This window comes from Lissotriton helveticus, chromosome 6 (genome assembly GCF_964261635.1).
Source record: "Lissotriton helveticus chromosome 6, aLisHel1.1, whole genome shotgun sequence".
Taxonomy (NCBI): Eukaryota; Metazoa; Chordata; class Amphibia; order Caudata; family Salamandridae; genus Lissotriton; species Lissotriton helveticus.
This window is the reverse complement of record NC_136067.1, coordinates 1,381,895,153-1,381,922,579: the sequence shown is the minus strand read 5'-3', so window position 1 is coordinate 1,381,922,579 and position 27,427 is coordinate 1,381,895,153. Positions and strand designations below refer to the sequence as shown.

General features: G+C 41.1%; 1 protein-coding gene across 1 annotated transcript in view; it reads left to right on the top strand.

Moving 5' to 3' along the window:
- Positions 1-27,427, top strand: part of RPF2 (ribosome production factor 2 homolog) — a 92,596-nt gene that overhangs the window by 7,858 nt on the left and 57,311 nt on the right. The window contains exons 2-3 of the mRNA XM_078649161.1: positions 24,742-24,874; positions 26,625-26,662. Of these exons, the coding sequence (XP_078505287.1) occupies positions 24,742-24,874; positions 26,625-26,662 (171 nt within the window). The remainder of the gene's footprint in view (positions 1-24,741; positions 24,875-26,624; positions 26,663-27,427) is intronic.

Genomic DNA, 27,427 nt, shown 5'->3' with positions numbered 1-27,427 from the left:
TAGAGATGGGTCTGTAATTGTCAGGAGAGGCAGGATCTAAAGTGGGTTTTTTAAGAATGGGGACCACCTGGCCGGCTTTGAGAGAGTCGGGAATAGATCCCTGTAGGGAGAGAGGAGTTGATTATGGTCGTCCAGGATGGGATGATAGCCTGAGAGACAGAGGCAAGACAATTTGAAGGGAGGGGGTCGTTGAAGTGATTGTTGGGGCTTAGGGAGGAAAGAGTTTTAGAGATCGAGTGTTCATCATAGACTTTGAGGTTAGACCATGAAGCTTGTTTTTTTGGGGGAAGATTGCCTGCAGTTAAGGTAATATTTGTGTTCAATTGTTAACAGCTGTTTAAACTTGTATTTATGGTTAATTAATGCAAAACCTTTATTATTAGGGTGAGCTATCAAAGTACGCGTTGTAAGCTCAGACTGTACTACAGACTGATTCCATTATAAAAATGTGTACACACGTTTTCAATGTGTATATGAGGCTATGCATACTGCTCCCAGAATGCTCTCTGATTAGATGCAAATATATGCAGAAGCTTGAAAGCAAGATTGATTATTCTTTGCTTTCAAAATAGTGTTCACAAAAAAATGCAAAAACATTTAGCTAAACTACTGTAACATTTTAGGTACTGTTTTCCTGCAGTAACGTTTAGTAAAATGTGTTGTTGTATGCTAGTATTTCCCAAAAATATTCATAATGGAAAATCAGTGTAACCAGTTTTAATAAGATTATGGGAAACATAAAAATTAACAAGCATTGGTAAAGCCAATAGGGCTGAAATTGTTGGGCAGTCTTTTGGTTTTGTCAATGCTTGAGTTGTTTTGGCACGTTTTTTGTAAAACCTTATTGGTGTGGGAGCTGCCAGGCCCTCATCATTATTACTAGCATTGGCAAAAGCAAAAATTGTTTTGATCTCAAAAGGGCACATTGTCACAGTAGTTCCTGGCATTTAACAAAACGACTGTGTTGATTATGCTTGTTGTGAAAGAACAGAATGCTGTCACTCACAGTGAAGCTAGCTGACAGAGAGCGGCAGAATTTTAATAAACACAACATATCAGGGTTTATCGCCAGACCTAATTAGGGGTCCCAATTATTAAATAAAGTCTCCAAAGTGCACTCATGTCCTTGCATTAAGGACAGATATCTGACTTTCGTGAATTCACAAGACTTTAAAGAAGTCGGCCAAGTAAGAGTACTCTTAGAAAATATTTTGCTCATGCGAAAATCTGAGTGTTTGCAAGTTCACTTTTCCTCCAACCACTTTTTTCCCAACCCTGTAAGAAGTTTTATATCTGCCATTGTGAGGAGTAAATTTCCAACCTTTCTCAGTATAGGAAAAGTGTAGGGAAGAGTTGGTGAATACCCTTAAAGCATTCAAGTTAGTAGGTTTGCACAGACTCAAAAGGGCATTCCAACCGTGGAACTGATGCTTACCTTCAGCGCCAGTATGTAGATCTGCGGAAACTTCGCAACATACGGGAATTGCTAGTATTCAAACCCTACTATGGTAGGAACCCTGGCATAATCAGAGAGGCAATTTCAGAGCTCTTATATAATGAGATTGCTGCCATCATTTTCACCACATTACATGGCACAAAAGGGTCAAGTGGATTTTGTTACAGGACAAGTAGATTTATGAATTAACCTGCCCCCATGGACAAGTAGATATTTTATTAAATTCCACACCCCTGTAACCCATTAGCAGGTTTGGGTGGATATTAGATCAATGGTAGTTGCTGTGCAGTAACGGGACAATTCATACATTCATCATTTAGAGTTACTTTGGTAGTTTGAGGTTAAGTGAAATTACAGTAATATCTGTCTGGCAGCCTCAGCTTAATCTGCTACAAAGTTCTGTCTGTATATGTATTTTTTTTTAGCGTCAAGAATGCTCGGAGTCTTTACTGGGTTTTTAGTTTATTGTTATATTGTTATTTTGTTCTTTACATCACTTGTCTTAAGTACAGAGGGTGAGTGCAAGATTAAAACTGAACCGCAATACAAAAAAATAAAATTGAGGTGAGAAAGTATGTTAAGAAGCAGTAGTAAATAACACAGCAATTATAACCTTGTTGCTTCAAAGTTTCCTATGGAATGAAGTGGAAAAGAGAATTAACAATGGGGAGGATTATGAAATGCAAAGAAAGTGGAACAGCAATGGTTATAGATTGTTTGCAGAGCTCTAATAGGTTTTCCTGGTTTGCTTGTTCGTGAGAGTGCTAGTTCTATAATGAAGGGGCTGCTCTGGTTCACCTTGATGTGGCTGTAACATTTATTTTGCTTCCGAGGTTTTCATGGCAGCAGAGAAAGAGTGAAGATGGGGAAGTCTTTGCTATTGGTGGACTTCGAAGCTTATTGGATGAGTTGGAACTTGGTTTTTGCCTTGAGAGGAGGTCCGTGTAGGGCTCTTAGCTCTGGGGTTATGTGGCCAAATTTATTGGAGCGGGAAGTCAGTTTGGTGAGGTCAACTGTCGAAAAAGCCAGATCATATTTAGATTATTTAATTGTAAGTTGATTCAGTAGACCTGAATTGCTCGGACTACTTGTTTAAAATCTGATAATTTTAGAAGTGATTTAAGTCTTTTAAAGTGAGAACGATGTAGCTCTCACAAACTTCACCGTCAATTTTGTCTCTTGATTGAGACCTGGAGGGATCAACTTGCGTCCAGTGCTGTAATGAAGCAGTTCACTCCCAGCATAACAAGGTGTTAGAGAGTGTCAAGAATTAGAGGTGGCTGAACCACTGAAAGCTCAGACCAGGCTCGAGCCTGAACCCTGGCTCTGACTCGGCTCGAGGTTCTGTTGGAATCTCAAACCCATAATAAGCTGAGATTTCAAGTGGTTTCTGCCTCTCACCATTGCTCCTTACCTTTGTGTAGGAAGCTGGCTCTTTATATGGTATACTGAAAAAAGGTATACTGTGCAAAGAGTCCAGGTATTCCCATTTGAGTGGACAAGCTCTAGCTATCCCAAGGGGGTTTTCTAGGGTATAGTGTGGTCGAGCAGCCTTAGGTTTATCAGAGAGGAGTGTTGGACATCTGCAAGATACAAACAAGTTCAATAAATGATGCACACTACTCAATAAGGAGAGCCACACCAATTTATAAAAATCACACGCATATATCCACCAGAATCAACATGATCAGGTAAGTACGTTTCGAGATAGAGATTTCTTTTAAGTTTTAAAAAGTCGGCTGTGCATTTTTCAGAGGCTACAGTGTTATCTTATGGGAGGAAAAACAAATACGGCATGCAGTTAGATACAGGGACTTACAAGACCAAGATCCTGGACTTAAGGTGAGTATGGGGCAGGTTCCAAGTCAGCACCAGCATGTCCCCTGCAGCGGCATTAGGGTGGCTGGGTGCAGTGCTGCAATACAGTGTCGGGTTAGTCTATAGGGATCAGTCTTCGTGAAAGAGGCTGAAGGGTTGGATAGGGAGGCCATTTTGGCTGAACGAACAGGGGAGCTCGGGCCTCCTGATTCTCCATGGGCCAGGGATGATGGGTGCAGGGGTGTCTTTAGGGGTGTCTTTAGAGGTTGGCTTATTCTATCTGGGAGCGATAGAGGAGACCTGCCAACAGAGGCTGCAGGCAGCGTCGAAATCCCTAGCCTAAACCCAAACTGGGTTTCGAGTCCGGAGGGTCAGGGGACCATGTTGGCACCGTTGGCCCACTTCAGCTCGGACTAGGTAGCTCAGGTGCAGTGGTGCTTTCCAGCATTAGATTTCCGCGGCCTTGGATCCTCAAAGTTCTTTCTTGGTACCTACAAGGTGCTGGGGAGCAGCTCCGCCGTTCCACAGGAGTTCCTGGTTAGTTGGCAAAGTACTGGCAGTTCACCCAGGCTTTGGAGACACAGCAGTTGCAGGACAAGTCGTCTTTTGGCACAATTTTCGGTCAGCCGAGAGGCCTCCAGGTTTGGTGCCAAGACAGTGGCTGGATTGTCTTTCCTTGCCTCTTGCAACTCTTGATGCCCACCTTCTTTCAGATTGACACGATCCGAGTTCCTCGTGCCAAGGGCTCCCCTAAATACTATATTTTCATATCAAAGGTAGCGGCCTATTTGAGTCTCCCTGCCTTGGAATGCTAATTCACCGGTCGTCCTGTGTGAGGGGGTGTAAAAACCCTCTGCCCGAGAAGACTGTTTCTGACCTCCTGAGAGCAAAGGCCCATACCCTTGGGGGTCACAAACTTATCTCTGACAGCAGGTTGGCTAAGACCAGTCAGCTAGCACACTAGTAGTTGGTAGGTTTTCTCTAAGGTGCTCTCTATAAATAAATCCAACACGAATCGGTGTAGGCTTATTAATACTAGATGTTTGATACCAAACATCTGTTTGCAGTGAATCCATCATGTAGCTAAAAATCTATTGAGTTTGATTTAATAGACTATAATGTCACTCTTTCTATAAGAACCTGGACCACCAACAGGGAAACATGACAATTATTGCCTCTTAGTTTACTAATGACACTGTTACAAGGGTGGGGATGGAGGGGGGGCAGGAAAGGTTCTAAGTTCATGTTTCAAAACCATAACTTTTAATGAGTACTTCTCAGTGCAGTGCTGTAATGTGACATATAAAGGTCAAAGCTTCCATATGTTAAAGATATATATTTTTCCAGCCATGAGCATTAAAATACGAATATGTTTTCTGTGTGTTTTTAACAAAATTGACTTTGCCTGAAATAACCTATGTGGTATGTGTAGAAGTATCAGCTCGATTATGAATTGTGCAACGGTAACTGTTTTTAATATCACACTTGCACCTTTGAAACCATTATTTTTAACAAGAATACAACTTAAAAAATCTATTTCACGAGTCCACTGAAAGATGGCCACCGTACAATACAGGTTGGGACAGTCCATTTTCACTCTCTAAAAATGCTGTGGACGATATAATGGTTTCCTTTCAACACACACGCTGACACTGACGAAGCCGAAAGGTGAAACGCGTCTGTCAGAGGGGGCAGGGGGTCTGCCAATAAATCTTTTCTGAACACGACCTTGGAGTGCTGTCTGATTTCGTTGAGGAACGTAGTTGTTGTTTTAAAAAAAAAAAAAAAAAAAAAAATATATATATATATATATATATATATTCACTGAAAAAACCATAGGTTATAGACCATATATAGTTAGGAATTAGCATTTACAAAACCTTGAAAATTCACTGAAAAAAACCATAGGTTATAGACCATATATAGTTAGGAATTAGCATTTACAAAACCTTATTTTACTCACACAAAACCATTGAAATTCCATATATAGTTAGTTGCACTAACTATATATCGCGCACCCGCAATCCACTGCTGATGATGTCACATATTACATCATTCATGACATGGTCAGTGACATCACTGATGACATCACTGATGACATCTCAAATGACATCACTGATGACATCTCAAATGACATCATCTAGTGTCTGTGTGTTTTTGTAAAGTTTAAATATGTTTTACATATTGAAGAATGAGTGGATGTATGGAAGACTGAGTGTGTGTGTGGCTGGCTGGGAGGTGTGTGACTCTGTGCATATCAATGTGTACTTGTATCAGTGATTGTATAAGAGAGTAAGTATGTGTTAGTATATGTGTGAAAAAGTATGGTGTTCTGTGTTTAACTGTATAGATGAGGAAATCGAAGTGTGATTGATTCTTCACAGGACTGACTAGGTGTATGAGTGCATATGATAGTGTTGTAATAATGAGTGACTGTATGTATGAGTGACTGTATGGGTGAATGAGTGAATGTGTGTGTAGACGTAGGAATCAGTGAGTGCGTATGTAGTAACTGGTATTGGTGTGTCATGATGTCATTTGAGATGTCATCAGTGATGTCATTTGAGGTGTCATCAGTGATGTCATCAGTGATGTCACTGAAGTATGGTGTTCTGTGTTTAACTGTATAGATGAGGAAATGGAAGTGTGATTGATTCTTTACAGGACTGACTAGGTGTGTGAGTAACTCCATGGATGAGTGGCAGTGTGTGAGTGTCTGCATAGGTGTATGAGTGAATATGATAGTGTTGTAATAATGAGTGACTGTATGTATGAGTGATTGTATGGGTGAATGAGTGAATGTGTGTGTAGACGTAGGAATCAGTGAGTGCGTATGTAGTAACTGGTATTGGTGTGTCATGATGTCATCAGTGATGTCATCAGTGATGTCATTTGAGATGTCATCAGTGATGTCATCAGTGATGTCACTGACCATGTCATGAATGATGTAATATGTGACATCATCAGCAGTGGATTGCGGGTGCGCGATATATAGTTAGTGCAACTAACTATATATGGAATTTCAATGGTTTTGTGTGAGTAAAATAAGGTTTTGTAAATGCTAATTCCTAACTATATATGGTCTATAACCTATGGTTTTTTCAGTGAATTTTCAAGGTTTTGTAAATGCTAATTCCTAACTATATATGGTCTATAACCTATGGTTTTTTCAGTGAATTTCATTGGTTTTTTAACAGCTAATATCTGTAGCTGTAAAATGTATTCTTCTTTAAATCCCAAAATATATTTTATATGTTTATGAATAATTTTTTTTTAAAATATTTTTTTTTCTTCGTTCCCGCTTCGCGAATCGGGAAGCTTCCCGTTAGCTGACCTTGATGCCGCGAAATAGACCGCGAGCCGGTAAACGTTTCTTTACCGCAACTGCCGCGTTAGAAAACAACATCGTGACGCCTCCCGTCCGCATGACGTTTCACGTTGTCGCGTGATACGTCATATGACGTGCTACGTTAGCGAACTGGTACGCGAAGCGAGTCGCAAAGCGCAGGTTTCTGGAAGCAAACCGGGAGGCCCTGCAAAGCGCTTAACGTAAACACAGCAGGTCATGTGACTTGGTAATAACACTTTTCATTGGTTCATTTCACTTTTGGTTTCCTAATGATGTAAGACTAGGTCATATAATCTAAAATGAACACTTTTCATTGGTTGAGAACTCTTGTTTTTCCCAAATGATGAAAATCCCTCCTTCTTTCCTCACTCTGACTTTCATCATTGTGAGAGAAAGACCCTTTGTGATCACTGAGCAATGGCTTCTTTAGTAGCTTCAGCTGGTGCTTCCCCACCACCTCCACCACATCCAAGGAAGAGTGGACCACCTGCTCAAGTTATAATTCAACAAGAAGAGGAAGAAGAGGAACAGAACGACGAGCACGAAGAGAGGCAGTTTTTGCCTGAGGAGCCCAGGACGTCTCACCGGAAAGAAAACTTCATTTGGCAATTTTTTAAAATTCCCAAAGGTCAGAAAAAAGTAAATGCAAGATACGTAACTTGCCTTATATGTCAAGATAGACTGTCCAGAGGAACCGAGAAAAAATACAGTTTCGGAAACTACACAATGCATCGCCATATGACTAGGTGGCATCCTAACAACTACAGTGCTGCACAGTTTCGGAACGACCTAGATAATCTCCCTATTATGGCCAGAAGATCTGTTGTACCGGAAGTAACGGGACCAGAGGGCAGGGAGATGGTGCCAAATATACAAATGAGATTTGGTGAAGTAAAACACATCTGCGTATTTTGCGATGGATTCATTTGCTACGGAGAAAGAAGCATCACTCTGATCAACAGAGCTATTGACTATCATATGCAAGTTTGTACGAAACGCCCAAAATAATAAATGCTTTTTTTTTGTTTTGTTGCTCCTGTTGAGCCCTTTACAATGAATCGTTTTCATTGCCCCCTCCAAGAAAAACCCCAAAAAATATAAAACTGTTCAGAAAAATTCAAAAAAAGTAAAAAAAATGTTCCGAAAAATAATAAAAAAAAAATAAAACAACAAAAACAATAAAAAAAAAAGTTCTTTTCAGAACTACCTCCCCGTTATTAAAAAATTGGTACAATATTTGGAACTGTGCCAACCTCTATTTCTCTTAGTTCGCTTCCCAGTTCGCTCGCCGGTACGCGAACCAAAAACAGTAAGTATAAGGGAAGGAAACAGACACTTATGTTAAAAGAAAGACAGCTATAGGGGAGTAAACTAGAGATACTATTACCCGTAATCCACTGCTGATGATGTCACATATTACATCATTCATGACATGCTCAGTGACATCATCAGCAGAGGATTGCGGGTTTTTTGGCAATGTGCCTTATCCACGGTTTAATAACGCTGCCTTTTGCTTTATATAAGTTTTCAAATTGTATGAAATATATACCAATAGGTCGTTATGAACCTTTAGGTAGTGCTTTTCTTCATGAGGTCTGGTCGCTTCCATACACATACAGATGTTTCAAAGATGATCAAGAAGTTTATCTGAATGGAGAGGAATGCACTGAGACGCCAGATCATTCACTAATGTGTAGGCACATACAGTTACACGGTTCATGCAACAAACACCGACCAAATATGGCTTGCGTGTTGCAAGGCACGCCAGTTCCTGCTATCATCCCCACGTTCAAGTTGTTGGAAAATGGTAGTTATTTGATGCTCAATAATGAAGATTGTTCTGGGTTAATTAAAAGTATTCCTTTTATCGTAACAGTAAGTGAACGGGTTATTTGCTGCAGAAATGTTCTATTTCCTCCCACACATGAACATAGGGAGTTTTCAATCTCGCCACAAATACCAACCTTGGGAGCAGATTTCAACGGCATGGCAAGAATAAGAGCTCTTTTGTCTCAGAGAGAGGTGGCCTTGAGTTCGGCCCGTGAAACTTTCGTGCTTCACATAGCGAACACCCGTACAGAGGTGCAGACCCTTTTCAATTCAGATTTGCCTTTCCATTTCAGCAAGATGGTTCGGACTATCTTTAACGCATCCTCCACAAAGGCCCTGGCGCACTTTTTTAAAGTTGTTACCAGTGGTCTCGTGACTTCATTTGAGAAAATCTTTGGAGTCATCCCTGCTTTCTTTCATTCTATTTTTTCCACTCTGCTTCGTGGATTGCCATTTTTACTTGCATTACCAGCGGACGCTCTTGTGCTTTTTTACATTTTTAAATATGGATGTCCCTCCTATGCAACCTCCCGCCCTGCAGCTGCTGACACTGTTCCGCAATCGCATGCTAGAATATTATGGCACAATGCCGTTGGCGATATTAAGCACGGCATATGGATTATCTTTTCGATTCTCCTACTTCACCTGTGTCCAGCCTGTATTTCACTGCCTGACCTGTGATTTCGATTGGGCCATTGATTTGTGTCTCTGCGGACCGGTTTCTCCTGATGTCGACTTTAATCAGCTGATGACTCCTATCATTACTCACGAGTTGGTTTGTCCTGGCGAAAGGATTATGGCTGTGGCATTGATGCATGGACTAATTGGTCCCTGGAATTTACTGGCGGCAACACAGTCTTTCTTGGAACAGAGCTTTCTTGAAAACCCACCGAGCTGTCCTCTGATGGTGATAGAGGATCCGGTGCTGGGAGAGCACGTATGTTCTTTTCCGCTTTTAAATTGGATGGCTGAACTGTTTTCGGATGAAGACGGTGACTTCCTATTGGAGGCTGTTGCAGCTTATTTTGCATACACAGTTATGTCATAGACCTTTTTCATGTTTGATATGCTGAGTACTAGCATTTCATTGACAATTCATTGACTTATTTGTCAAGTTTTTATTATTTACCTTGCCTATTGGCTTAAGACTCGATAAAGTACTTGGCTGTTTTATTTTTCTTTAGCATTAAATTTTCCTAGTTTTTAATGCTTTACCTTGCGGACCGTCCACATATACACTTGCAATCTGCTCTCATGAGATGGCCCTTCTATTATCTTATTCAGTTCGTTTCCGGATCATGGGGAGGTGTCATCTAGGTCCTGGATATCTTTACACCGTGTTAAGTTAGCATGGGCTCATTACCGGTTTAAACGCCATTTTTCCTTTTTTGCAACTTCTGCACACGACACTTAGTTGTTGCTTTAGCTTTCAACCTAGTAGTTCATCGTGGTTTACATGAGAATAATATGTTATTGCTCTACTATCTGCTTTGCTTGTTAAACTATATCTGTACAGCGAGTGCTAAAGTTTCAAGAACAACACGATACAGAATTGTTATGAGGTCTGATCTCCACGACTTCATACTCATAACATAAGTGCAACTTCTGCCAATTCTGGGCATGAGGCGGGTTTTATATTGCTTTGCCGAACACACATACACAACACTTGATGCGGTTCACATGAAGAGAGAGCTGGTGTATGCTGATGTGATTCCTTCAAATCTAAGACACTAAAGTATGGGCACGCCCTAAACCAACACAAAGAGACCTTCTTAGCAAATAATATAATATGTGTATTAGGGAGGGTGAGATATAAGCAGCCGCGGGCCGTGGAGGGAGTTACGGTGAGGCAGGGAGGCGGGGAGGGGGAGAAGCAGGGTGGAGCCCTCTCCACCCTGCCCCTCCCCCTCCCCGCCTCCCTGCCCCACCGTAACTCCCTCCACGGCCCGCGGCTGCTTATAAGTGTTGCTAACTCTTATTCATTTACAGCATGTTAACATACTGTCACCATTCGCTTTTTATGTACTAGTAACTATGCTGGTAATTTTGCTACTGATAATATGTGTACTTGTATTATCTAAGATACTACGCCTGAGAAGACGGCATTAGTAAATAAACATTTCAAATACACATGTGTTCTTCTTAACTCCATGTTCTGGTTTCTAAGAAATATATAACGACCGACTGTTCATGAGTTCCACGTATCCTGAGGTACTATACGTTCATATTCTGGATTGTCTAAACATTGAGAGTTTGTTATATCCAATGTGACACTGTACCTAGCTTGCTAAGGGGTTTTTGATTACTAAGGTGAGTTTTGGGACACCCTAATTCGCCGAGGTTCCAATCCTCTGTCCACAGTTCTGTGTGAGAACAGAAACCCTGCGACAGGGGCACCCCCGACCCTTGCTGGAGCTTCATCACACTTGCGATACAACTCCAGCAATGCGCCACCTTTACGGCACAGATACATCACGCATCTGTGCTGTTTTTGCCCCATGATGCGCAGCATTGTAAATGCAGCACACCATAGGTGACGGAACAGCGGCACAGAATGACTAACACATCCCTGGTGATGCGCCAGTCATCATAAATCTATCCCTATGCTTCTTATCTTGTTAGAGATGAACCGCCATATGTATCATCAAAGTTTTTTGCATTTCCTAAATAGCGAACTTTAAGGAATAAATAGCGATTCTTTACCATTCCTAGTTTGCGATGAGCTATTTGCTAATTACAAATTACCCATTCATTTCCTTCATTTCCATAGGGCGGTTGGACTCACTTTTAGCTCGAACGGCTGAATGGATTTCCACAAAACTTGGCAAAATTGTAGGGACTGGTAGCCCGATGTGCCTTTGCTATGTCTCAAGATATATGCTCCAGTGGTTTTTACGAAAATTAACTTTGAAAAATATATATTGGGCTACATTGGCCTATATATATGTTGGAGCCCAAATGTAGCCCAATGAAGCCCAATGAAGCCCAATGTAGCCCAATGTAGCCCAAAGATGGCCGCCAGAGACGAAAAAAAACAAATGTAGCCCAAATATCAGCCAGATGTAGCCCAACTATAGCCCAGTGACAGAATGACCAATCAGCTTCGCAAACCTCCGTTACGCGAAGCGGAGCACTGTTACAGATATATATCTTTTTTTGAACGTTAATTTCTCAAAATCCACTGGAGCACATATATTGAGACCTAGCAAAGGCACATCCGGCTACCAGTCCCTAATATTTTACCAAGTTTCGTGCAAATCCATTCAGCCGTTTTATTATTATTATTTTTTTTTTTTGCCCCGCGGGGCCCTTTTAAAACCTCCACATCAAACCTAGGGGGTCAGCGAGGATCTACTATTCCCCCTTATGGTCATTTGCCCCTTCGCTTTCGCCTCCTCTTGTCTCTCGATCCTACCGAGAGACAAGATGGCGGCCGCTACGGACTGTTTGGAATGTTGACAGACGCCGGAGAACCAATCAGCTTCGCTTCACAAAGCTCCGTTGTGCGAAAAGTACGCGTCCTGGAGCGCTGCCCAGAGCGCGCTTACAGATATATATCTTTTTTTAAACGTTAATTTCTCAAAATCCACTGTAGCACATATATTGAGACCTACAAAAGGCACATCGGGCTACCAGTCCCTACAATTTTGCCAAGTTTCGTGCAAATCCATTCAGCCGTTCGGGCTAAAAGTGAGGCCAACCGCCCTATGGAAAACTCAATGTTAAAAACACGTTTTGGGACCCCCCTTTTTTCTCGGCCCCCCCTTGACGAACCCCCCCCCCAATTTTCAAGGGCTGCTCAGAAACAAAATGTGCCATTTTCCTGAAAATTTCAGCCAATTCCGTCCACAAACGCCAAAGTTATTAGACATAGAATTTTCAAAAATCCCATAGAGAAAAAATCCTAACTATATATACCTACTGGCGACCGCCAGTAGGTAATATATATATATATATATATATATATATATATATATATATATATAATTTTTTTTTTTATTTTTTTTATTTTTTATTTTGATGGAAAGTTATATTTTATGTGATATTTGTATGATTTACACAACAAACATTGTCAGGGCTTGGTTCGCGCACAGGTTCTAAGAGCAAAGCAAGATCCTTGGCATGTCTCTGACTCAACTCTCACTGTTAATCACCCACCGCTATTACGAATAAGATGAACTATCCTGAGATAGTCATTAAAGCCTATGCAGGTCTGCAGAATGTTTAAGGCATTCGTGGGTTAAGGTGTCAAAAAACATGACAGAGATTTATAAAGAAGGATAATGTGACAGGAGTTGCCCCCGGCCAGTATTGGTGGCTGTCTGAGAAGGATATAAAGGGTACCCGTTGAACAGGCCTCAGACAGACTCTACATGCTTGTTTTAACCAACATTGGCAACAAGAGAAAAAATATTTTTTGCTGATGTTAGGCAGAGTTTAGCAAAAAAACAAGAAGCGCAATGGTAGTCCAGTTTGCTGACTTAGATGCTGCTATGGATCGATTTAAAAATAAAAAAAAACAGCGGCATGCTTCTAGGTAGAAATGCACTCATAGGAATAAATGTTTAATTTTTAAATCAGCAAAAGTTATCAAAATATATAAATACGCTGGTTAAACGAGAGCTAGTGAGAGGGTGGGGAAGAGCAACCATACCAAGCATCCACATGTGGGTGAAAGAGGGGGTGCCCCAAAAAATGGGACCGGAAATGGTCGAACTGGAATAAATATTGTGGAGATCCTGTGGTATCCCCAACAGTGGAATTGGAAATGTATAAATGTACAGAAAGTGCAGAGAATATGTAATGTATAAATGCTGTTTGCTAACTGTCCGGATTTGGAAACTTGTGTAAGTTGTAAATACTGTCCTCTTATGCACATGATTTCTTGTAACTAATAAAAACATTTAAACAAAAAAAAAGAATATAAATACACCTCAATAACTGGGTAGGTGCGTGCCACTGCAGCAGATTTTGCCCTTTCGTACCTTCGTAAATACCCACCGGTCCTTCTAATCAGCTTGGTCGTGCTCATTTTTATCAATTGATAAAATATGAAAGTCTGAGCAAGGTAACCAGGGTTGTAACATGCTATTAGTGCACACAGTTTGGGGAGTTACCCACTCCGATGTTTTACCTACGTTGGAACCTGTGGCAGAAAGCCTTAAAGACATTTTTAACATGCACACAGATCCACATGTATTTTACTGGGATTGGAGCCTGCAGCTTTGACTACAAACAGGTCTCTGCAATGGGCATATCACGCCGCGATCTACCACACAGTTTTTTCCCCGAGGAACATTTCAGATAAAATGTGAAAACCATGGCTTTTCCTTGGAAGACATAGCTCCCATAATGAGTGTTCTGGAAGCGCAGGGCACAGTAACTCATTGGGCGTTTTCACCATACAGCAGAAACAAAACGAAAAAAGTTTGGTGTGGAACATTCAAAGTGCCAGTGTCAGCTATCCACAGAAAAGTTTGTTGCACTGTAAGTGTCACTATAGAAATCCAAACACTGCAGTCTACTACTTTCAATTGAATCCACTGGGGCTGAACGACCAATGTGCTACAGTACACAGACTTTTCACGCCCCTCTTTAGCAAAAGTGCATCGTTGAAGACACCAGTGTAGTTAACGCTAACTCATCAATCGCCTCGTCCTCGGACACCTCTTCCAGTTCCAGCAGGACATCCTTGTTGTCCACGTTCATGGCTGCTCCCTGCAGAAATACTCTTCTCTTCCATGACTTGAAAAGCAAGGCAGTCTGCTCACAGCTGGAGAGAGGACGTGCCCTGGGCAGGGAGGAAGAGGCTCTGTAGTAGGTAGAAGGGAGAGCTGCTAAAGGCGGGAGGAGACTGTCGGGGCTGGGGAGAAGCCACTTCAAGACTCAAGTAGGAGGGAGTCAGTAGTGAGGAGAAGCTTGACTCAATGGTAAATGAGGCAGCTGGGCTGCAATGGGGAGGAGTTAAGGAGGCAGGCTTTGGTGAAGAGAACGAGAGTGAGTCGGTAGTTAGAAACCAAATGGTGGATCAACAGTGAAAGTGAAAAAGAAAGCAGCATGCATAAATAAAGGGCACGGCCATGCTATGTGACTAACTCTAGTAAGACCATATAATTGCACATTCGAAAGCGCGGTGTCCCTGAAGCGGGCGCTGTGCTTCTACTCAGCTGAGGCAAACAAGAAAAGACTGCACAAAGGACCATAAATAAAAAAAAAAGAGTAAGACCACAGTAGCGGAGGCAGTTGCCTGGAAGGGCAAAATATGGGACTAACTAAACAGATCCACAAAACCTTCATGAAGGGCACTAACCGGAGGCAATAGAAAACCTGGGTGGTGCTTCAAGCCCATATCATGATACCACATGAGTCGCAGAGCAGCGCATGCGCGCTGCTAGGCTCGTCCTAAAAAGCACCTGGATTCCGACATACTCTGAAACGGCCTTTGTTTTATAGATTGGCTGAATGTGAACAATGGATAGGAAAGCATTTGACTACTCTTTCTTTATGCATAATGAGACCTCTCTCTATCTTCTGGCCTGTCACTTGGAGGTCACGTTATACTAGCGTATACAGCTGTCCTTCATTGGCTTCTTGATGGCAGCCTCCTAGTTTGTGAGAGGAATTAATTGCCTTGCCTAGCATGGGAATCGACTTGTAGCAATTGATGAATTTCTAGGCTACATGTATTTGGTGTTTGGACCTGCCCCTCTCTTTTCATTTTCATGTATGGGTATGGAAAATGGTTGGTCTGTAGTTGGTGATTGCCACGTTTGTCAAGCATGGGTTTGTGAGCATAATGCGTTTGTTTAGGGCTGCAAAATTTTTGTTTATATATTTTAATACAACCTGTTAAGTAGATGAGTTGGATGCAGGACCAAGGTGGCAGAACTCTCTTTACGCCTCTCTGTGGATACGAGTTGGCTTTGAGAGATAATGTTGCATATGTCATTAGGGATGGCTATGTGACTGGTTAAAGAAAATTTGCATGGTCCGAATTTTTCAATCCTATTTTCCATTATTATTTGGTCCAGATATATAAATGTTGTTCCACAAAGGCTGATCCAAACCAGATGTTTATTAAATGTTTTTTTCTTAGTGTTTAAATCTACATTCATTTTAAGTAAATGTGTTTCACTTCTATATCTTTGTAATCTGTTAATGATCTAGCCGCGGCGTACTACTGTGGGACATCTCTTGTCTAGTCCTACTATTAGTCTGCAGGACTAGTACCTTAAAAAGTGTCCTCGACCTAACTGCAACCTACTTGACCTCTGTCTCTGAAAGCAGAGCAAATGTGACAAGATAACAAGATTTAAAGGCATCTTTATTGCTCATTAACTTTGTGAGCAATAAAAATGCCTTTAAATCTTGTTATCTTGTCACATTTGCTCCGTTTTCACAGACGGAGGACAAAAGTTGGTTTGTTTTCCTACTTGCCAGAAAGGGCGAGTAGGACCTAAAATCAGCTTGACCTTGTTAAATTTAGCTCGACTATGTGAGCGGTCGAGTGGAATTTTCGAGCCCTGGAAAGTATTTTTTCTGCAATTGCATTATAGAACAAGTTATTTTTTATGCTGTTCAGCCAGTAGCTTTTCAATGCTATAAATTTACCAGAGACTAGTCTTCAGGGTGTGAGATTTTATTTTAACCCAATGCATCCATGTTCATTTCATTTGACCTAAAATGATAACTTGTAGTTTTAATAAGAAAACTGTATTGAAATATGGCGTCCTTAATGACCGTGATGTGATAGCTAGCTATTTCATTCTTGTTTGGATTTCTAAACATCACTTTCACTGGGAACGTAGGTCTGAGTGCCTCTTTTTTTAAATTGACCTGCAACACCCTGGGAGTTTTGGGTGATTCTTGAGTCGGGTTCGATTCTGGTTGTGGGTCATAAAAGACTGTTCAGATACACCTTTAAGGGGGGAATCGCTTTATTCAAAGCAAAACGGTGTGGAAGGAGATGTCGATGAGGCTGGAAAGCAGGTTGATATTGGTTTTAGAATCATTAGAGTCAATCCATTGGAAATAAATATCCCAAAGTGAGATGCATAAATGTAATTTCATACCAATGTTATTTCTGTAGCACAATTACTTGTATTTACTTACAGGCAGGTAAAGAGGGAAAGTAGATTAGGTTGTATCAGGTATTACTGATATGAGTCCATCTGTGCATTGTAGATAATGCACAGTGTATTGAATTTGATTCTTGGCTTCTACACCCGGAAACACTGCTGCGTTTCTGAGCCTGAATAACCGGGTCAAGACTGATTTGCATATGGCTGGGTCTAAACTGGAATGGCATGAGGAGCAAAAAGACGATAGATTTAGGCCCAGATCTCTGTACTGGGGTGAATGTATGACATTGTTCAGCATTCTGTCCATCAATCTTTCTTTTTGCATTTGTCATCTTGAGTGGGACGGGTATGGCCAGACGTGGGACGGGTATGGCCAGACGTGGGACGGGTATAGCCAGACGTGGGACTGGTATAGCCAGACGTGGGACAGGTATGGCCAGACGTGGGTACCGTGCTCTCCATGCCACTGGAGTCAACCTAGCATGGCTGATGAGGGGTGAAACCCCGAAACCGGTCCAAGGATGCTTGTTTCCAGTCAAGGAAGGACCTGGCTTGTCAGTTCGGGATGGACTGTTCCCATGGGGAACAGGGTAAAGACTGATTTGCATATGACTTAGTCTAAACTGGAATGGCATGGGGAGGCAAGAAATGATCGATTTATGCCCGTATCTCTGTACTGGGGTGAATATATGACATTGTTCTGCATTCTGTCCATCAATTGTTATTTTGTTGTGTTTCTGATCTTGGCAGTGTAGTTGGGTCTGTTCAGGATCAGGCAGACCTTGGCATCTTCATTTGTAGTTTCTGTATTTCTTTTTTGGGGGTGCCTATGTAGACAGGATTAGGTATTGTTTTTCCATCGCTCCCCCGCTGGCTGCCCGGTCTTGCTGCTGATATTTTGCCTGAGCTTCCTGCCTCCAGCTATGCCCTTAAGAACAAAATACACAATTGGACAGTGTCACTGCACACCTAATTTTAAGTAAGATAGACCTAATAATCCAAACAAGTTAATCAATTTGAAACCAAATTTGCGTGCATCTACCTGAAGGAGAGATATGACCCACCAATCTCTGTGTACTGAAGATCAAAAGGGGGCTGTGAATAAGCACAACCTAAGTGGAGCACAGCAATAGACAAGGAATTGTCTCAATAAGCTTAACAAAGGTAATCAAAAAGGACTCAAAAAAGCTCTAAGGAATATACATTTATCAAATCGTCATGCATCATATTTTGCATTTGCAATCAGTGAAAATAAATCAACAATGTTCAAAGATGTGCACTTGATTACAATGCATCTTTTAACTATACAAAATTAATTCAGTATCCGACATCAAACCCCACAGAAATTATGTAATACATTCAGCAGTTTAAAAAGGAACAATCCCAATGCATTTCGGGTTCCAATCTGAACCCTTCATCAGGGGATGGATGTTATAAACCCATTGAAGCTCAAATTGTACAGCTGCGTCCTCCGCAGGAAGCCTGCAACACAATAGATTTCAATGAACCGGCATAATGCTGTATTACAATAAAGAAAAATAGAATTTGCACTCTAGGAAATTAAAATTATTAAAAAAAAGGTAAGGGAGAAATATTGTGCTGCTAGATAGAACTCCAACATGTGAAAGTGTGATTCAAAGCCTGTATCTGGTGACTGAGTTCAAAAGTGACAGCTAGCCATATGTGCGTTACACTTTCTGAGGTGCACTCAAAAAATCATTAGTGACCCATCACAGCCTCCCGGTGTGTTTATGGTAAATTAAAAGTAGAAACCATATTCAAACAGAAGAGGGATTCTTACCCTCCGGACAAGCTGCCGAGTATATGGCTGTAAACAGATGATTCAAAACTTTAGTACCTAGCTGCCACAACGTCATGAGTGGTGTAAGAAGTTAATGAAAGTCGTAGTGATTCTTACCCGTCTATACGATGTGAACGAACTGCTTCAGTATGTGCCTTTAAATGACTGTAACGTGATGTCTATCCTGTGTACAAAATAATGTATAAACATGACCTTGAAAACAACGCGAGTAAAATAAACACTTATCCCAAAAGTAAGGAAGGAACAAATCCTCACCGTGTTTCTATGTAATATCTGAGCTCAAAAAAGTGATCACCAATCGTCTTCTATTTACTGGTGTATCAATGTTATAAAAACGCCTTATACTTATGCAGAACTCAACAAAAATGCAGTGTAGAATGCTATAAATGTAACCGTCCTCACCATGTGAGTTAAACCTCTCTAAGCGCCGCCGCGTTCCAAGCTGCCTCTCACTAACCGATTCTTCCGAAACTCGCGTAAACACCAGTCATGCCGTGCGGCTTTAAAATGACCACATCGTTTTTACAGCGTCTACTTGGCACTGAAAAACTTTATTGATTGCGATGTGGCTCAAATGCAGGCTTAAGTTGTGAGAAAGAGAACAATAAATAGAAACCATCTCTTTGACATCACACCAAGTACTAATCTCAAATTCCGTGGAACCATCATTAGGTTTCAAGCTTCATATGCATATACCGACATGAGTCAAGTCTATCCGCGCACTCTCGCACAAAATCCCTTATTATACTGGGATAAAGCTCATGTTAAAATGTTCAAGCCTCCTAAATAAGGAGCGCGAACATGCTGTATAAGGATGAGTTAAGACCGTATGACAACCTAATCTGTGCACTGTGTGTACACCTCATGTGAAGCCTGGCAGAATGTCATACCTCAAAAATCCACACAGTCTAAAATCTGAGGGATAAGTGTGACGAAGTTAGCACTAAAGCAATGAACAGAAATACAAGAAGATAAAGAAAGAGTGCACATTCTGTACAGATTGTGATATAAATGGATGTGAGATTTTTATTAAGGAAAGCATAACATTTCATAATGATCATTCAGCCCACCTGAAGTCACAGTCCCTAGCATTTTTATCCAGTGGGTTTCCCTGCGAGCTAATGCTGTGTTGATATCTGTTCCTGAACTGATCTTAATTTGTTCTAAAATGGTAAAATGTAGTTGCGGTATGGAGTGTGCGGCCTGTAACCAATGTGAAACAAGGGGAGATTTGGTGTTTTGGTTTCGAATCCTACTTTTATGCTCTATTATCCGCGTTTTAATTTTTCGGATTGTCCTCCCTACATAGACCAAGCCACATGGGCATTTAATGGCGTAAACGACTTTCTCTGTATTGCAATCGGACGTGTGTTGTAGTTTGATTTGCTTGCCTGTATGCGGATGCATAAACACGTCACCCAGAATTACATTACTGCACTGACCACCATTGTGACATTTTCTCATACCTCTGTATGTCTCTTTTTCAATAGTGTTTTTGGATTTCAAAAGTTCACGTACATTTCTAGATCGATTGTGGGCAAATAATGTTGGACCTCGGAAGAGGTTAGCAAAATCAGGTTTATGATCAATAATTTCCCAACGTTTTCTTATGATTGCTTTAATCTGGGATGCTTGTGTTGAATATTTCAATACGAAGACTTCTCGTTTTTGCGCTTTTTTTTGGCCAGGTTTTAAGAGTTCTTCCCTTTGTTTTAAAGCAACCTTTTGTTCAGCTTTCATCAGTATTTCAGGTGGATAACCCCTTGCTTTATATCTCATCATCTGGTCTTGAATTTGATGGGTGCACGTAGTGGCATCCGATGTAATCCTTTTTATTCGCGTGATTTGAGAAACCGGCAGATGTTGTTTGAGTGAGACAAGGTGAGCACTGGAAAAGTGCAATGCATTATTAACATCGGTGGGTTTCCTTTAAACTGATGTTGCCAAACCATTAGATGTTTTAGTTATTTCTATGTCAAGAAAATTGATTTTTTCACATTGGATATCATACGTGAATTGAATTCTTGGATTGTGGCTATTCAATTTACCAATACAATCTTCCAACATTGATTTTGGGCCCTTCCAAATAACTAGTATGTCGTCAATGTAGCGTAAAAACACTACCGCTTTTTCTTTCCATTCAGGGTTAGTGAGGATGTGATTGTGCTCGAAGTAGGCAATGAATGTTTTCGCATACGAGGGGGCTCCGGGAAAGCCCAGGGATGTTTCGGTCTTCTGTAAATAAAATTTGTTCTGCCAAATGAAATAACTGTGATATAGAGAAAAATGTAACAGTTTAAGTAAAAAATAACTTGTTCTGTCGATAGAGGAGAACCCAGCAACCTCCATTCTACTGCTTCTAAGCCTTCATTGTGGGCTATTGATGTATACAAGGCAGCTACATCTATAGTGCACAAGAGAATGTAATCAAATACTTCTCGAACAGCTTCCAGTTTCAATAAGCAGTCATTTGTATCCTTTAGGTAGGTTGTCGAAGTTTGAACTAGAGGTTGTAGATAATGATCTAAGTAATATCCTACGTCCTCATGAATGGAGTTGCATCTGGCCACAATCGGTCGGAATGGTGGTTTTAAACTATCCTTATGCATTTTAGGAAGCATATAAATATGCGGAATCCTAGGTGTTTGGATAATCAAAAATTTGCCAGCGTCAAAATGTTAGTTAACATGGTGATTAATTCGTTAGTAGGATCCTGATCCAGTAGAATATAAGTTTCCTGGTCGTGTACATGTTGATCTATGTTCAAGTTGTAAAAATCCTTGTCGAGAACCACCAGGGCTCCACCCTTATCAGCGGGTTGAAAAACAATCGACATGTCTTGTCTAAGAGAATTCAGAATCTGGTGTTGCTTTGGTGTCATATTAGACCGTGTTGCTTTGTTGTAGCCGATCTCTTGGAGATCCTTCTTCACCAAATGTTCAAAGGTGTCAAGGGATTTGTGTGTGATGGGCGACACAAATTTACTCTTTGGACAAAACAACTTTGATTCTTGATTTGGCTCATCGCTAATAGGTAATGTAGAAAAGAACCATCTTAAACGCAGTTTCCGCATAAACTTGAATAATGCGACTTCCGTTTCTAGATTGGTCGATAAGTATGTCGGGACAAAGGAAATTCCACATGGGTGTTTACGCGAGTTTCGGAAGGATCAGTTAGTGAGAGGCAGCTTGGAACGCGGCGGCGCTTAGAGAGGTTTAACTCACATGGTGAGGACGGTTACATTTATAGCATTCTACACCGTGTTTTTGTTGAGTTCTGCATAAGTATAAAGCGTTTTTATAACGCGGTGTTTCGTTAACTATTGTAGAGCATTGATACACCAGTAAATAAAAGACGGTTGGTGAGCACTTTTTTTTGAGCTCGGAGATTACATAGAAACACGGTGAGGATCTGTTCATTCCTTACTTTTGGGATAATTGTTTTTTTTACCTGCGTTGTTTTCAAGGTCATGTTTCTACATTATTTTGTACACAGGATAGACATCACGTTAGTCATTTAAAGGCACATACTGAAGCAGTTCGTTCACCTCGTATAGACTGGTAAGAATCATTTCGACTTTCATTAACTTCTTACACCACTCATGACGTTGTGGAAAGCTAGGTACTAAAGTTTAGAATCATCTGTTTGCAGCCATATACTCGGCAGCTTGTCCGGAGGGTAATAATCCCTCTTCTGTTAGAAAACTGTTTCTACTTTTAATTTACCTTAAACACACCGTGAGGCTGTGATGGGTCACTAATGATTTTTTGAGTGCACCTCAGAAAGCGTAACGCACATATGGCAAGCTGTCGCTTTTGAACTTTACATGTCAGTCACCAGATACAGGCTTTGAATCACACTTTCACATGTTGGAATTCTATCTAGCTGCACAATATTTCTCCCTTACCTTTTTTATAATTCTAATTTCCTAGAGTGCAAATTTTATTTTTCTTTATTGTAATACAGCATTATGCCGGTTACATTGAAATCTATTGTGTTGCAGGCTTCCTGCGGAGGACGCAGCTGTACAATTTGAGCTTCAATGGGTTTAGAACATCCACCCCTGATGAAGGGTTCACTGCAGCCCTCACCATAGGTGGAGAAAGTTTCAGAGAGCCAATGGAAAATTTAACTCTTATCACCCGAGTACCGCAACCAACTAGAACAGGCTGTCAAGAACTCTTCCCCCTGGATCACCAAATGCACAGTCACCCCCGTCAAGCCTGCAAAACGAAAGAGACCCTCCAAAAAGGCTAACTGGTACACCACGGAACTAAGAGCTACAAAACGCAACGGCAAGCAACTCGAAAGAAGATAGCGCACCACCAAGTACACCACAGACTGGGCCTTGTTCAAGACTTCACTCAACAAATACCACCAACTCCTGAAGAGAACTAAAAGGAAGACACTTGCCACCCGCATTGAGGTTAACTCTAACCACAAAAGAGATATTCAACATCGTCACAAAGTTCTCCAGCCCCCCATCCTCTGACAATCTCATCATCCCCTCCCAGAAACTCTGCGACACCCTGGCAGACGTCTTCCATGACAGACTCTGACATCTTCAAAAACTGAGCCCCAACCCATCGACATCCTAAGCCTTGTTGCTCCTACTGATATAAACCCGACCATCTGCTAACCACATGGGACCTACTCGCCACTCTAAATACCACAGACACCATGAACTCTGTCCACTCAGGATTTTCAACTCGGGGAAACCAGGTGATCAGGAAAGCACACACCACTATCCTCAATGCATCAATCGCCACAGCCATCTTCCCTGATGAATAAAAACACGCTAAAGTCAAACATTGTTTCAAGAAAGCGCCCGCCGACCCTAGCAAAATTAAGAATTTCCAGCCCAACTTTCTGCTCCCCTTTTCCGCCAAGGTCCACGATTCAAGCCATCAACTCTCAACTTGTGGAACAACTGTAGAACAGCAGCATCCTGGACAGTCCCCAGCCTGGATTCAGCACCAACCAGAAACTGCACCTCCTCCTGGAACAACTTCTGGTGGCCCTCCGAACTAGGACCCTCACCCACGCCAATAGATCATGCCCGCAACTTCTGCTTAATCCTTGACAGCAAGCTCACCATGAAAAGGCAGATTAACCCTGTCTCCTCTGCATGCTTCCTCATCCTACGCATGCTCTGTGAGATCTTCAAATGGATCCCAGTCAACAGTCACCCAAGTCCCAATCACCAGCAGACTCGACTACTACAAAGCATTCTATGCAGGAATCGTGTTAAATCTCCTGAAGAGATTACAGATCATACAGAATTCTCCAGCCAGACTCTTCCTTCCCAAGTGGACCAATATCACCTCCCACCTCGCGAAAACTCCATTTGCTCCCCATCCGTAAGAGATGTCACTTCAAGATGCTGATCCACACGTACAAGGCCCTGCACAACCAAGGACCAGCATACATCAACTCCTGCCTGAACTTCCACCAACCCACCAGACACCTTCGCTCCTCCTCCCTTCCCCTAGCTCACACCACTCTAATACGCTATAGCTACAGCAGAGTTTATTCCTTCTACCCGGTGGCCAGATCCTGGAACAACCTCCCTCTTCACCTCCGACCTCACTCCTTGATACCTTAGGGTTTTAGTTGCGCGATATAAATTATTTTCAAATCAATTAATCAATCAAATCACTCCCTGCTAGGATTCAGGAAAGGACTCCAGACCTGGCTGTTTGACTTAGCCTCCACAGCAAGACTCATAGCCTGTGTTGTAAAGCCTTGCTTTACAATGCCGATTGATTGACTTTAAGATTAAAATGGGGATTTGCTATCCTGACGGCTCTACAAAGAACTCGATACACCAGTGGTTGACTATAGAATGCAGATGCACAACTTCAAAACAGAATTTTCCCATTTATTTTATAGATTTTATTCCAGTTTATGATGTTTAATATGGAATTTGTAAGTAATTAACTTAATTTGTATGTATGTTTGATCAGGTAATCCCACAAAGTAAACTAAATAAACTATTGGTTTTGAATGTTTTTTTTTATTGCAGTTACTTATGGTGATCCACATATCAGTTTTTCTACGCACGTTGCGCCTCCCTCTGACTTGTTGGAGGTAAAACCCTTGTTTTTGCTTACCCTGACAATACTCCTAAGGTTTGTTATACATTTGATTGAAATGGAAAATGGTTCTTGCTCCAGTCTTCTCATAAGCACTTGATTTAGTTGTTCATTCCATTTTTCAAATCCTAAAAACATGGAGGACTTTAGGCACCTTGAGGCCACTTCTCTGTAACTTGAAAACTTTGTACCTTTACCATCCCTGCGAGAGTATAGTAGTGGTGGCAAGAAGGATTTATGGGGGACCTTAAGTTTCTGCTAATGGGTCTTTTTTATTTTTTTTTACATAGGAAACCTAAAACCAAAAGGGCCAAAAGATTCCTGGAGAAGAGGGAGCCCAAACTCGTAGAAAACATCAAGAATGCCATGCTCATCAAAGGTGGAAATGCAAACTCAACAGTGACTCAAGCTCTGAAAGACATTGTAAGTATGTCAGGTGATTAGAATAACCTATACAGCCAGCACTTCAATCTGATAAGCTGTTTAATTTTTTTTAATTTGACTAAGGCAAAAGCTGGTGTAGATAATGATTCTGCATTTGAAATAATCTTTAGTCTAACTTCTTTTGAAGCTTAAAAAGGTAAGAACGTTGGTATCCAAGATAGCAGCAAATGAAAATGTACTATATATTCATGGAACTCCTTGGTCATTTCCCTGCTGCAGAGACCTTACAGCAATTCCATTAAAACTAAAGGTTAGCTAGACCTAGCCTATAACCTCTAGCAGTACAAAACGAACACATGTAAAATAAAAACATAACGCATATATATTTGGCGGTGAAAACCTCTCAGTCAAGATCATCTTTTATCACATAAAGATTGATCAGCAAATGCCAGAATTTTCTTGTGAGCTTTAAAATAAATGTGGTTCAGGTGCTATCTCTTTTCAAAAGCTGCTTACTTATACAGTGTTGTATAGCTCATCTCTTGGCTGAACAAGCAAGTTAGTAGGACAATAGAGGTGAGAGAAAGAATGACGAGATAAAATTGAGGATGAAATTGTTCCAGATTCAATTTGTTTGTTTGCCTAGCATCTCGTCAATCCACTCAGACGGGTGATGAGTTAAATTTTACACTGAGATGTTAGTGTGCATGATGGCAAAGCTAGTGATTGGAGGAGAAGGTGCTCAGCGAGATATCACAAGACAAGAACACCTTACACCAGTGAAGTGTTCAACATCTACCTGAAGTAAGGCCACAGGGTTGACTTCTGGGCCATATTAAAAATTTTGCATGTTGGCATAGAATGAGCATTGAGATCAGATGCTTTTTGCCATGGCTTCTACCTGCGGCTGGCTAAGGTTCACGCCTTAACAATGTTGTGACCATGGATATGATGGACTTAAATAGTTATCAAGCCATCTTCTGCAATGGCTTGGGCTGTTGAATGAAATTGCCGAGGCAAGCATCGGCATCGGAAATCGCCTGATCTGATCATAAATGATGTGTGAAAGAGGATTAGGATAGTTGGTCGGATGTCACCCATTGAGGCAATAGTTGTATTGTTATAACATTGATATCTAGTATTAGAAGGTAAGGACAGCTGTAGGAGGACCTGGTCCAACTGACTGTCAATGGAGGTGTTATTCCAAAACCATCATGCTACAATGATTATGTAGGTGTGTCAGCAAATGAGTGCATATCCCACAAAATTAAGGAAGTATTCTAAGACTAAACAGTTTACCCGAAAGAGGAGTTGAATGTGTTTATGCGGGAAATGATGCTTCAAGTTTGGAAAGTGCCTGAACAGCCTATTGTTAGAGGGGCAAGTATAAATAAGGTTTCTGTGCAGTGTGTATGTATTAGATATGTGTAGTTCTACTGATGGATGCATTAAGAGGCACTTTGTTAGGATGCAACTACAGACTTTCTTGATAATTACGACGGGGTCACCACCACACTTAGTAGATCGATTTGCCCTCACGATAAACCAATTGAGGATAAAATAATCTAACGTAGGGGCAACCAGAGCTTGGAAGAAACAGAACATCAATGCCATGTGCTAAACTAATTGGGAGAGCGGAAGCATTGGCTGTAGCAAAACTGCTGATTATCTGCATGCTAGAATACAAGGTGTCATATTACTGGTAAACTTGGAGAGGATCTCAAATTATTTGAATTGATGAAATGTTACCATCCTTTTTTTAACCAACACCTACATTTCTGTTTTACAGTACGCATTGAAAAAACCCAATGCTGTTCTTTATAAAAAGTAAGTAATTCTTCCTAATTTTAGAGCTGTGTGTACTGCATGTGGGAGCTGTAATACATTAGTAAAATTTGTGAAAGGAATTCTTGTGAGTAGTAGCTGATGGCTTTTGTTTATAGGGTTCCATTCCTACCTCTTATCACCATCTCTCTCAGTTCTACTAGTCCCCCCCTCACTGCTCTAGCCTCTACGAGAGCCCCTCCACAACACCCTTCCCCTCTCCACCGAAATGACTTTCTCTTGGTGTTCCACCTCCCCTTTCTGTGTTTACAGCTCTACTTTCTATAGTAAGAAGAGCTGATAAAGGCGGCCACTGTTCAGTGCTCCATATTTTGTTCAATATACACCACATGTTCTATACATACAAAGACTCATGTACATAGAGAACCTTTGATTTATTTTGTGGTCTCACTTTGTTATCTTCTTACAGCAATGCGTCTTCACTTTGAGGTTATTATCCTCATTAAGACTTGCAATAGATAGAATTTGGTCCTTCCAGCCCTGTTGTTAATCACATGACACACTTGCTACTGTGGACAGTTTGCATTTATAGAGCTCAGCTTTTCATGTTGATTCCAGTTGGAAACCCTGTAAATGTATGTAATTGTCTCCTTCTTAATTTGTATAGTGAGATCATCCAAGGAAAACATTTACGGGCATTGTATTATGCACATGACTGTGATCCCTCCTGAGTGATTCTTAATATTTTTATAGCTCTTCTCTAGGGCTGTGGCAGATACTTTGGCCCTGGCTTTTACAAACTGGCAC